The following is a 13,615-nucleotide window of genomic DNA, read 5'->3' as shown; positions in this document are numbered from 1 at the left end:
ACTCGCCCCCTTGTTGAAAAAAACGATTGTCTACTAAGGGGCACGTTAAAGAACCCGTGGTAAAAACTGACTGTTGGAAAATTGAGTTCGCCACTACGGCGCGTCTCTTTGTCAGCTCATGGTTATGACGCGCAAACCAACAGAATTTAATTTCGTCGAACATCAATGATTTGAAAAGGACCTAGTAAACACTATATTCAACAGAAAAAGACAAGTATTTTTGCACCTAGAAGAGTGATAACGACCGGCAACTTATTAATAGGTGGCAGCCGTGAGGTTGAAACCCTGCCTCATGCATGAGCTACAAGTGAACAATCACTTGACTAAACTGAAACATTTGAAGAAACAATAGGTTCAGCATCCAGCTATCGCACATCAATCGCGCGTTGCAATTGTGGGCGGGATTTTTGTGAGCCACACAGACTCTGAGGCTGGTGGCGTCTGTACATTCATTTCAGAAACCGCAGTAAGTTATGCTGTAGCAGATGAAAAAAGAAAGTTTTCGAGATGCCAGAGGCTATTCTTTAATAAACAGGCAAGCAAACAAGATGGTCCTGTCCGTTGTGACATCGTGATGCTGCCACGGTAATTGACTTCACAGCTGCAGGGATTGCTGAATTCTGCTGATTCCTTTCTCCACCAAACATCCCCAAATACATAACAGCACTTAGTTACAAGTGTCATTATTTCGCTTTCACTTTCGCACCACCTCTCGCGGTCTGACTCGCCGAGGTGGCTCGGTGGATATGGCATATGGCTGAGCACGTGTTGGTCGTTTCAAAGCTGGGCAGCAGAAGCCGTAATAAATCTGCCATATATAGCATGTCACCGATTTATTTGAAGTTGCTTGCTCTATGGAACGTGCAAACAACGCAGTTGAAAACGCACGCGCAGACTTGTTGCGCTGGAGGACGTTCACATGCGGACACGTACTGCGTACCATGTATCATTCTGTCCCGCGCATTTCTCTTGCATACTCCAATGTTTTGGCCCCATATATGCAATAAATAACGCATACAGTGAATATTACCTTAATAGCTTTGTTTTGTTGCCGAAGTGAACATAAAGCAGGTTCCAGACGTTATACATCCGTGCGCTTCCTGCTTGCTGGCTCCTATTTTAAATCGCTAAAAACCGTATTTCTACTTGCAGCTTCAAGTGCATCTTCGGCCTTTTTGGCACGTTCTGCAAGCAAGTTTGCGTCCTCAATATAAACTTGAGACAAAAAAAGAAAAAAAATATCCGTGCAGGGTCAGCCATATGCCGATGTCCTGAGCCAGTGAGAAGAGCCCCCGAAGCTTATGAATACCGTGAACTAAAAATTCGTAACAGGCGACACATTGCGGAAGCGCTGCTTCCCGACGGCGTCCTTAAGCTGCTCTTAAGCAATTCATCATCCTTGGCTGTAATACTTCTGCTTAGTTGATAACATTCGTTCGTGTAACGTTTGAGTCAAAGCTAAGCCAATATCTGAGGAAGGTCAATTTGCAGCGCCTATATAATTTCCTCTTTTGCGCGTCTTTCTGACGGACGAAAAAAAACTGTCTAAAATGTAATTTTGTCTTATATTGCTCAAGGTGAGATGATGACTCCAAAAGTTACGACACTCTTGCTTCCAAGATGACACCGCCGTTAGAGGTCGACATCTTCAAGCTAAGCAGTTCAACGCACCGCGATTCGATGCCATTCTTATTCGTGGCCTGCTTGCTTTGATTCCTACACGAATATTTTTTTTCGTTTCCAGCACACATATGCTCGACATGGTAGCACGCCCCGGTCTCTACCATTTGCAGTGGAAATGCGCCGGCCTCAGAGAGACAAGATACACAGAAGGCCCGCCTGTGTTAAACGAGCTGCCCAGGCTGACGTCCAGCGCACATTGATGTCACTGTGTAACTTTGTGTGCGAAACCGGAATGCAAGTCCACTACTAGTTTCACACATCCTTCGCCCTCATTTTCTCTAGGTCAGGTGGTTATTTCTTCAAATACTGTTTTACTCGCTCACTCACTGCTTATAAAACACTTTAACCCGGTGCATTCGCGGAACCAGACAATCAGCGGAATGGCAATATTCTCGACATCTCACGAGATTAATTCTGGCCATCAAGTTTCTATTTCAATTTCCTCCAGTTCGGCCGTTCCGTCTCAGATAATTAAGCAGTCCTACCCAAGAAATCTCTCTACTTCCACAGAAGAGATAGTATGCGCTTCTTTGCACACGTGGTTCGAATTCACAAGGCGAAACCGTCGCCTAAGAATATTCTTTCTTGATTTTCCTGACTGCGATAAGCTTTACATGTATTCCGTTGACCGAAATCCACTGATCACGCTGTCCCTTATTTCAAACTTCCTCTGGCTTCATGGCTAGTAATTTATTTCATGCCCGCACTTCATACGTGAAACGTGTCTATTTTTAAGGATTACCAGGATGCGAAAAGAACCAGTGGTTTAGTGAAAAAGAAAGGTAAGTGTTTCAGACGAATCATCCTCGAAGATAATCTTGTTAAAATTTTACTCTCGTTTCCAGGCCCAGATTCGTTTTATCTTCGATTACTTTCATGGTGATTGTCATATTTATCAATGACACGGCCACTGCCAGCACTGACCAAGGAGAGGTACAAACACCTTCCCAAAGGCAAATCAATTACATAAAAGTGAACGTATATAGCGCCACTGCTGACCACGTAACTACGCACGGGGATCAACGTCAAGCGGCTGACTATAACCTCATACTTTCCAAATGTATGAAGACAATACAAGAAAATAAAGAACGTCTTTTTTTATCTTTTACTTGAACAAAATTTGTTGAAATCGGCGTCTTATAGTGTTCGGTATCCTTCTGGTAAAGTCAAAAAGTAAATGCTAGCGCGTTATTACATGCATCAGCGTAAACAACAATCCTGTTATGGAAAACCCAAAACGAGCGTCGAATGCGAAATACGTCTTTAATTATATATCCTCATCCCGTTCCATACGCAGCCCCAACCTCGAAGAACAGTTATGGGCTGTCCAAAGGGCCCGCGACGCGGCGGAGAGGCTCGGCCTCTCTGTCCCGACGTGGGAGCGGCCCGCTGCGCGCTAATAATAAAGTTTTTCATCCATCCATCCCCTTCCCTTATCGTATATGTAACTTAAGGTAGAATGAGCACCGTCACACATTTTTTGGCATCGTGTAAACACGCATTGTCGATGAGGTGAACCTTCCAATATGTGCATCGGCATAGATGCAAGCACGCGGATTTCCCGCAGTGTATACAGCCTCATTGGAAAGCTGGTGTGTAGCGCTTCACTTAAAGATGCGTAGTTGATGTCACAATTCAGCGATATCCTCCGTTATGAACCATTTCGGAAGATAACAACCAGCACGCAGCGCCAGTAGCGAGAGCACTGCAACAGGATATAGAAGAGAACAAGATAAGAGTGGCATACTTTATATACTAAATACAGGGAGGACAAATTGGTCCAACTAAGCAGGTGCACTCTCACTATTATTATTGAATGCATGTAAGGAGATGTTGGCGCACTCTAACCTGCTACTCATAACTGCAGAAGTGGAAAGTGGACCCAAAGAAGTGATGATGAGGACGAGTAAAAGAGGCGATGTGTCAGGCTTTAACAGAAGTATACCAGGCTTTAACAGAAAACTACACAAAGCAGCGGCGTGCTATACCTGTTGCCCTGTTTTTGTTCCGTGACCAGTCGCGTTGGCCGGCGTCTGGGCCAAACCGTGCAGGTGCGTCGTGGGCAGTGGACAGTCGCTGGGCTTGGTCGTCTCCTGGACAGCCGTGTGGTTGACCATTGCGACCAGCGCCACGTTGAGGTTGACACGCATGCCGTACACGTTGGCCAGACCGAGGAATCCCAGCACGATGAGCACGTAGCGGCATTGCACCGAGCAGCCCTCGCCGCCATGGCTGCTGGCCTCGCTCGGTCCTACGCAAGCGGGAACAAAGAAATGTACCGGATGCAAGATGGCCAGATGCACCGCTCGGACGTAAATTTGTTAGTTTTTTTAGTTTTTTTTTTTTTTGCTTGCTTGCTTGCTTGCTTTTTTGTTTGTTTGTTCGTTCGTGAAATTATGAGATCCTAATAAAATAGGCCACTGAAGTGCCGTCTCTTCTATTCGCCAACCCCTTCCAATCGCCAAAATAAACGCCAGAGGCGAAGGTCGTCAAAAAATATATAATAAAGAAAGAATAAAGAACGAATGCGGAAAAAGAAACAGTCGAGGAATAGAACATCACATAAGTGCCGGGCAGGGAGGAGTGTGCTGGTCGTGGGCGTTGGTTGGTGTCTAATATGCGTTTCACGGAGCTGAGGAACTGATCTTTCCCGAAATTGCGTGCTTTGGAATCGCGATTGATATAATGACAATGAGTGAAGGCTATTTCCAAAGCGGTAGCCGCCTCTACCGCAGTTTCAGTGCTTCTGATTCGGATTGAACCGCCAGCACGCATTTGACCTTATAGGAGTCAACCACTGCGAGGGACACACAGTTGCGTTCTATCTATTCTACTGTGTCAGCATAGACCACGTGTTCGGAGGCGTGGAATTTCTGATGTAGGGTTTTAGACCATACGGCCCTCCTTTCTATGTGGAATTCGGGGTGCATGGTTTTAGCGTGTGGATTAATTTTGAGATGGTGCCTCTGATCGTGAGTAATATCGACTTTAGTGCTTCGCATGGACTCGTAGTTGATGCCGAGGTTTTGGCGGATGTTTCGCCCGGCGGGACTCTGAGCTAGTCGTTCGTATTGAGATATGAGGTGCGCTTCCACAAGTTCCTCGAGGGTGCTATGTAGACCTAGGGCTAGCAACTTAGTGTTGACCTTTCGTATGGGTAGCCCAAGGGCCTGTCTATAGGCCCGCCGGATAATTCCATATATTTTCTCTTCGGCAGCCGCTTTGAGGCCGAAGCACACGGTAATGTATGTGACGCAGTTGAGCACGAAGGCTTGTACCAACCCTATGAAGTTGGCTCCTTTCATGCCATAGTGTCGGTTAGCAATTCGTGAGATGAGTCGCATCGTCTGTTGCACGCACGCTTCTAGTTTGTGGATGGTTTCGCCGTCGCGCCAGTGGGCTTGCATCAAGAGGTCGAGTACCCGGATGGTGTTCACCACCGGAATCAGGCCTCCTGCGGCTTGTACAGTGATCTTTGGGGCAGGTTGAGTGTCGGATTCGCGGTTAGTAGGGGCTCTCAATAGGAAGAGTTCTGATTTTTGTGGGAAGCAGGCGAGGCCTTTGTCGGCTACACGTTACAACAATGCCACGCACAAAAAATTTAGCAGGAAAGACTGAACGCAAGACCGTCATAATGTCATTCCCGGTTTCAAAACTGAACGACTGGAACTAAGAGGAAAGCACGCTTTGGCCCGGTTGGAATACCTTTACTTGGAATAAATTGCCAATATCGCTGTTTTTGAACTTATGCGAACTTAGGCACAGCGCGATACGCGCACTTGCGCAGGTGAACTTCCGCAGTTACAAGTAATGAAAATGTTCATGCGTTGTTACAGGCAAAACAAGTCAGAACGTCAGACAAGCTATGACCAGCGAGATTTCCGCGAAGAGACTTATCTGCGACGATGGTGACAACGTACTGCAATAACATGCAATGTCAGTATGAGTGAGTGAATGAGTTCGTGACACAGAATAACGATTATTATTATTATTATTATTATTATTATTATTATTATTATTATTATTATTATTATTATTATTATTATTATTATTATTATTATTATTATTATTATTATTATTATTATTATTATTATTATTATTATTAATGCCTGATGACCGGTCTCTGCAGAAGCCATGCTTTTATGACATTACTGAGCACAGCACCTGTAAAGCAGAACAGACGGTATAACCTCTGCGTCAGTGACGGCTCTGCGAAACGAGTGTTGAAATCGTGGTACAGGTATTCCTGTCGACGGCACGTGGATAGAATGCCGCCAGATTCGGGAGGAGACACTCCAACGAATCAGCCTTTACCATTATACCGTGAACACATGCACAGGCTGCCACAGCGTGCCGTCGCAAAACAGTCAACTTATAGGTGTCTGTGTTGGAAAGGTTGCGCGAAGGCCAGCACAGAACGAAAGACATATTATTCGACATCTCTTTCTATTTCTTTTTCTCCGTGTACCTCGCGGCAAGTACACCGAATTAAAGAAAGAAAAAAAAAACAAAAAAACAGGTGCCTATTCCAATGCTGTGAAGGTGGATTACCAGCGAAGCAGTTTAGCACACGACGTGGAGGTTACACAGAATTTAGATCACAGGTATGAGCAAATTTTATTTCTCTTCAGCGGCGACAGCGGTCATCCCGAAGAAAGACACACTGCACACACAATTGTATTTTGATCAGCGGCCTTGATCGGCGGCGTATACATTCGCGTGGAACACTACCGCCACCTTGGGGAGCCGGAGGAAACTAGACACGCGTGACGGGACCGCCAAGCCGGGAGAGCGGAAGGAAACAGGCACGCGAGCGCTTGGAACGACACAAAGAGAAGGCAGTGCGAGCGTATTCACATGGCCGACGCCGGTCGCACAGCGGCAATTCTTTGAGAAACCCTATTGCAAATGGTGCCTATTGATAACTAATCTACTGAAAATGCATATCCAAGTGATGAGACGTATGAGCTTTTACATAGAATGAATCGATCTTGCGTCACATTCGAGAGCTGAGTTTTTGCACACGCAGATCTGTTGACGACGGACACGAAGAATGCATAGAACCCTAGCCACAGACAGCTTCGCTGCAAAAAAGAAAGGACGACGAGACGTTCCCGTTGTCCAGTCGTTCGGTGTCTTTTGTCCTGTGCACGTTTTCGCGTTACCCTTCAAACGTAAATAAGCACGATTGCCGAGTTTACTATCCTTACAGGTTTTCAACAAAAAAAAGCTGCCGCGTTTGCTATATATGTTCTCCCTTGAACTATGACGTTCCTACCCCGGTTTCGGTTTAAAAAAAAAAGCCTCGTGTTTCTGTCCACGACGAAAACACTAAAAGGAATTCAGGTGCGTCGTACTCCGAACAACCGCATCATGCAGACCCACGTAGCGCGGCGAAGGTCGGCGACGCTGCAGGTGTGTGCCACAGTAAGCACGTGCTCGCCTAGCGTACAGACGGCATATTTGCACACCCGGGTGAAATAGTTTGAGCCAACTGTTCTCTCCGTTTTTAATGCATACATCTTCTTTCGCTTTCAAGCGAAAGAAGATGTATGCTGTGCTACATGCATGACGACTGCAATATTAGCACTGACATATTATTTAACGCGATAGCATTTACCATGTTCACGAACACACTACCACGTTTCCGTTTCTCGCGTCCTTCGTCAAGCCATTTCTGGACGTACGTGAGGCGTACGACGCGACACAGAGGAGCAGAAAGAATATTTGAAGTTCACAGGTTCTCATTTACCAATAATAAACAACTACTTAATGAACAATTGCGTTCCCATGCTAATGTTATTGGCATCTAGTATAACTTGATATGCAAGCAAACTCTGTATGCAGCTCCTTTCTCTCCCTGTCACTCTATCTCCTAATCTGTATGCATTGACATTTACATTCTGCGTGACGCGCTGTACTTCGCGCAGGTCTACATTCCACGTGTAATGTTTCTATCTTGACTCTCGACAGACGGTATTCTTCAGCTTCTTGAGGCAGCTTTCTTGATTTGTTTGTTTTGTCATGTTTTGACATTTATTGTTTGCATAGTATAAATGCTCGTGTTTTATGAAGGAGTCTTCCGCAATTGCCATTGTTTGGAGTTATATTACTCTTCTTCGTCTTTATAATTGCTGGCTGATAAGGTGCGGCAATGGTCACACTGAAATTTGTTCTAATACACGGCACTGAGTGGTCTAGAACAATTAGTCGAAACAGAAATAAATTAATGATACTTCATATTTGTTGCATAGATATAATGACCAGGATAGTGTAAGAACGCCTGTACGTTCATTCCATTCCTTCCTTATCATCCACCGCTCACGACCAGACCGTCCTGGCGATAACGTAAGTGAGACGCCACCCAGACGCCCGGCAAAACACAAGAGAGAAAAGAATTGGAATAATATAGTTACGTTATACATACCGGATAGGCTTGAAACTGTACTGGCTACGTTAAGGAAAGAGAGACGGGAAGAACGTTGTTTTTCTGTGCTGCACCGGAAAGCTCAACTTGAGCATTCAGACTGTCAGGGAGTCAAGGAAACAGCGATCCTGGATGTCATTGCAGTGTTGTTGAATCGTGATTTATTTTTTCCTTGTTAAGCAGTCTCTAGGCGACATCCGCTGCAAGTGTACGTATCGCGCTTTCCACACAGGAAGCACTTCAGCCTGAAGAATAATAATGCTGATATTCGCTCTGGTTTCGACGAGGTTCCGACTATTGTGAACAACATTATTACAGAATTATCGTAGAGCATCGAAGCAATGAAATCATCTCTCCGACAAATAACTACACAATTTATTTCCTTCCGTATCAAGTGCGACGACTACAATGCGACACCGTTCAGTTTCATTTGTTCGTCGAAAATCGCCTAATTCCAGTAGGCTGGTATCAGCGAAGCATGGTGGTGTGCTTTTCAGGAGCGAGGTCACCCGCATTCGTATTTAGATATCGGTTTACCCTGCATGAACAGGTCGTTGGCTCATCGGGAACGAAAATCATTTCATTCGACCACCTGGGTCGAATTGCGTAGAACGTATGAATCTCGATGCGTCACTGTCTTCAGTGACTTCAAGCCACTAAAAAGCCACACCAAACCCTAACGATTAACAAACATTCTGTCATACGGCTGGAATAAATCTTTGTCATGCTCAGTGTCCAATTCTAACTTTCTTTTTTGAATGAGGTATTTGATTGGGATCTTCTTGCATATGTTAACAGCGCTCATTCCTTCAGAGACAGTTCTGATATGAAAGAAATTAATTCTGTTTTGCATTCGAAATGAGGGCTTTAAAAAAATTCAAGGGGCACTTCGTCAACCGTACGTGGATGAATTCGAAAGCATTGCGACCACCACGCGATGCTTTCGAATAAGAGGTGAAAGGCAGGGAGGTTAACCAGGTTAAGTGTCCGGTTGGCTACTCTGCACAGGCGGATGGGGTAAGGGCAGAAAAGATTAGAAAAGAAGAGAAGATTAAAAAGAATAAAACAAAACGAAAAAAACACAAAAAAAACACATCAGTCCGCACAATTCTATAGTTTTTCACGAAGTCTTGTTTCTTTTAAAAAGCGTACTAGCGCTTTTAAAGCAGTTCGTTCCGACGTTGGCTGGGACCAGGGACCAAGAATTCTGGCTTCCGTAAGGGGACGGCTGTCTATCTTGTCGAGCGTGGTTCTGAGGACTTTCCTTTGTACACCAAAACGAGGACAATCACAGATACGATGTGCTATCGTCTCTTTGCACCCGCAAGTTTCACAATCTGGACTTGTAGCCATTGCGATAAGGTAGGAGTACGCGTTGGTGAAAGCTACTCCAAGTCTTAGGCGACAAATGAGAGTTAACTCCCGTCGTGGTAAGCCATGTGGAAGGCGGAGCTTCAGATTAGGATCCAGGGAACAGAGGCGCTGGTTTTAAAAGTCCGTTGAATTCCAGTGGGTTAACGTAAGCTCGCGAGCAAGCGCACGGAGCTTTCGTGCTGCGTCTGTTCTGGACATAGGGATAGCGACGCAATCGGTACCGGTATGTGAAGATCGAGCGGCTGCGTCCGTTTGCTCGTTTCCAAAGATACCACAGTGACTTGGCAGCCATTGAAAGATGATGTCGCGTCCTTTTTCAACTGCCAGATGGTAAATTTCGCGTGTGTCCGCGACAAGTCGTTCGTGGGGTCCACGGCGTAGTACAGAGGGCAAACTCTGGAGTGCGGCCTTGAAATCGCAGAAGACAGACCATTTCTGGGGCGGTTCCTGATCGATAAATTTCATTGCTGCACACAGAGCTGTAAGTTCGACAGCCGTCGTCGATGTCAAGTGCGATGTCCGGAATTTTATCACTGTAGATTTTGCTGGGACAAATACTGCAGCTGCTGAACTGGAGTGCATGACCGACTCATCGGTGTAAACATGTAAGCGGTCACTGCGGACCTCATGTAGTAGCAATAATGCTGCCTGCTTCAATGCTGCTGACAGCATTTGTGCCTTTTTCTTGACGCCTGGAATGGTGAGGCATATTCGAGGTGAATGCAGAGAGCACAGTGGCAACGAAGGCCAAGCTGCTGGGACGTAATTCGATGGTAGCGATGCTCCGTGAGTAGTCAGGAGACTCGTATGCAGCCTATAGTTGTTGGCAGGCAAGCAAGATGGTGAAAGGGCGTCGTTTCGACATGTTGAATGTGCACTCTTAGAGCGTCGACTGCAAAGTATGTTGATACAGGGTGGTCACGTGCTATGGCGATTGTGACCGCTATGGATGCACACTTAGCACGGGCAGGCTGTATCTTAGGAAGCCCATAAATAATACACGGTACAGCCAGCATCGATTGCACAGATGCACCCCAAGACTTTCCGCTGACAAATTTGTATACATGCGCTATTGCAGTCAACCTCATTTTCGTATATGAAATATGTGGCGTCCAAGACAAATCACGGTCGATGATGACTCCAAGGAAGCGGTGTTTTGTTTCGTAAGCAATTACTTGTCCATTTATGCGTATAACATATGGAGTCATTGTTTTGCGCGTAATTGCGACTAATCGACACATTTCAGAGGATAGTTCTTGGCCTTTCATACGCAGATAAGACGACGTTTGTGTGACCGCCTTCTGCAGTCTCGCTCGTATCTGCGGACGAGTTACGCCGGACGCTCAGATGCAGATTTCATCTGCATAGATGGATATATGGACCGTTCTTGGCAATGATCCAACAAGGCCTAATAGTGCTACGTTGAACAGCGTGGGGCTTAACACTCCGCCTTGTGGCACACCTTTGCTGGTGACATGGTGGGATGTCATTCCATCTTCTATAATTACGAAGAAGGATAGCTGTGAATCCAGCGCAGTGCACGGCCACCAATGCCCACATCTGTCAAAGCATCGAGGATTGCTTGGTGCACTACATTATCATATGCGCCTTTCACATCAAGAAACACCGCCACCGTTAATCGTTTCATACTCTTTTGGTGTTGAATAGATGTTACCAAATGAAGCACGTTATCGACCGATGACTGACTGCGCCGGATGCCCACCATTGCATTCGGATATATCTCATTATATATGTTCCAAGTACCATTCAAGACGCGTCAACACCATCATTTTCATTAGTTTCCCAACGCAACTGGCAAGACCGATGGGACGTTACGATGCCAAGTTTAATGGAGATTTAGAGGTCTTAAGTAAAGGTATTAGGTGGCTGACCTTCCACTCACAAGGAATCAATCCTTCGCGCCAGGATTCGTTGTATCTCTCCAAGAGTACACTGCGGGCTTTGTGGCCAAGGTTTCTAAGTGCCTGGTATGTGACTCCGTCGGGCCCAGGCGATGATGACTTCCTACAAGTCGCAAGCGCAGCTTCTAGCTCCTCCATATAGAACAAGAGATCCATGCGATAGTCCTCAGATGCCGCAACACCACGTGCTAATGACACAGCCATACAAAGTACACAGACAATGAAGCCATGAAAAGCATCGGGAAAGAGCTGTGGTTGAAACTGGAATGTAGAAAATAATGTAGAAAAGCGGTAATGAAAGTTAACGAAGATGACTTTCCGTACAGCGACAGCCATAAATCCATCCACTAACGGAAGAAGAGTTCGGCCACGGTAAAAGGGGTCGGATATCCCTCTGTCTTGTGTCCAGAGTCTCATCACGCCATTTCTGAACTCATTGGGTCGAACGCCGGGCGCAATAACCGAGGGAGCGTGAAATTGCTGCAACAAATTGCCCACTTGTAGGCCTTATAACTCCTGATGAGCACAGGTTCGGTGGATTATACCTACTATGGCTGAGTGAACTCTCTCAAACGCGACCACTCCCGCTCGGATCGACAAACGTATTGCCGAGCTGTGCTTCTCTGAACGCCGCGCGATAGGCTAAATTTAACTCTCGTTGCACCGTGTTGATTATGTTTATGGCATCTCCTTTGAAACGTAGCGGCGACCCATAATCACCTAGCCTGCATTATTCAATCAGGCTTTACTACGTACATCGCCAGCTAGCCTGTTCTGTATCTAATTTTAACCGTAACTTCCATATTTGAAACCTTTACTCTTTTATTGTACCGTTACCTACGCTTGCAATGACTCCGGTTGTATAAATCTCTTCGCTGCGTAACACAAGAACGACGCCATCTGCGCATACGAAACCTGCATGATCGAGTAATGGCTTCCTTCCTCTACCCAACGAAACCAAAATTAGGCATGGGAGTAATACCGTTTCAAAGATGTAAATGCTAATGCTACGACATGTTTTCGATTCATCGGTTTCAGCAAGCGATCCCTTTTGACCCTATTTAAAGACGTTTGACGCCAAACGTCACCGGCTGATTTTTCATGCCATTGGTGCTCCTGCTTAATTCGTTCAAGTTGGCTTACAGTAATACGGCAATGATCCATAATCATCTGCGTGCGTTTAAAGAAAGAGTTCTTCGAAGTTCGTGATCTTTATAAGAACTGCACAGTTGGATTAGTGCGAAGTATATAACACCGTATCACTCTCCACTATAACTATGCATGCCGCGAAGTCCACGTTTACGAAAGTTGCTTAGGAAGCGTTACTCAATATGTAGGTCTCGGTTGAATTTACATTCGCACTTTTTCGCCCACTTTTTCAAATGTTATAGCCACACAAATGTTATTCGCCCACCTGGTGTAGCTTATTCTTTCTCCTTGCATGAGCTATTCCTTTGCTCTTATCAACAATGCATATTTATCAATTCCGCGTGCCTAAACTACTGTTTCGCGAAGAATAAAATTGAAATATAAAGATGTGGCAGCGAGGGTGTCAAGGAGAACTGCACTAGACAGCCATACAACGGGGCAAGAACATTCGTTTTTAACGCGATAGTGTCAAGGGCCCCGTGTCGCAGAAAATCCGGCGTCGGGGTCGGCGTGAGCTCGCCGGCGTCATTGGCATAAATAATCATCAACCACATCATCCCGAACCACCGCGATCAGGCATGCCCTTCGCGTGGTGCAAGGCGTTAGTGAACAAAAATGGAATTTCTCAAAGTAAAATTCGTCAGAAAAATTATAAAGTACAACTTCATCATCAAAGGGAAACTAAAGGGAACTACCTAGCGGATTTCCGCTGAACTATTACGTCTCAACTTCATCATCATCATCATCATCATCATCATCATCATCATCATCATCATCATCATCATCATCCTATATTTAAGTCCACCGCAGGACGAGGGCCTCTCCCTGCGATCTCCAATTACCCCTGTCTTGCGCTAGCGTATTCCAACTTGCGCCTGCAAATTTCCTAACTTCATCGTCCCACCTGGTTTTCTGCCGTCCTCGACCGCGCTTCCCTTCTCTTGGTATCCATTCTGTAACCCTAATGGTCCACCGGTTATCCATCCTACGCATTACATGGCCTGCCAAGCTCCATTTCTTCCGCTTAATGTCAACTAGAATATCGGCTATCCCCGTTTGT

At 45.7% G+C, this 13,615-nt stretch overlaps 1 protein-coding gene across 2 annotated transcripts in view; it reads right to left on the bottom strand.

Annotated features, from left to right (window-relative positions):
* The window catches only part of LOC119450377 (sialin), a 77,991-nt gene that overhangs the window by 34,724 nt on the left and 29,652 nt on the right, over nucleotides 1–13,615 (bottom strand). For both annotated transcript variants that reach the window (XR_007466420.1, XM_037713812.2), the window contains exon 3: nucleotides 3,672–3,934. Coding sequence is in view for 1 of the 2 variants with exons in the window: in XM_037713812.2 (XP_037569740.1) it covers nucleotides 3,672–3,934 (263 nt within the window). In the remaining variant the exon portion in view is untranslated. The remainder of the gene's footprint in view (nucleotides 1–3,671; nucleotides 3,935–13,615) is intronic.

This window comes from Dermacentor silvarum, chromosome 4 (assembly GCF_013339745.2).
Source record: "Dermacentor silvarum isolate Dsil-2018 chromosome 4, BIME_Dsil_1.4, whole genome shotgun sequence".
NCBI lineage: Eukaryota > Metazoa > Arthropoda > Arachnida > Ixodida > Ixodidae > Dermacentor > Dermacentor silvarum.
This window is presented reverse-complemented; position numbering and strand designations above follow the sequence as displayed.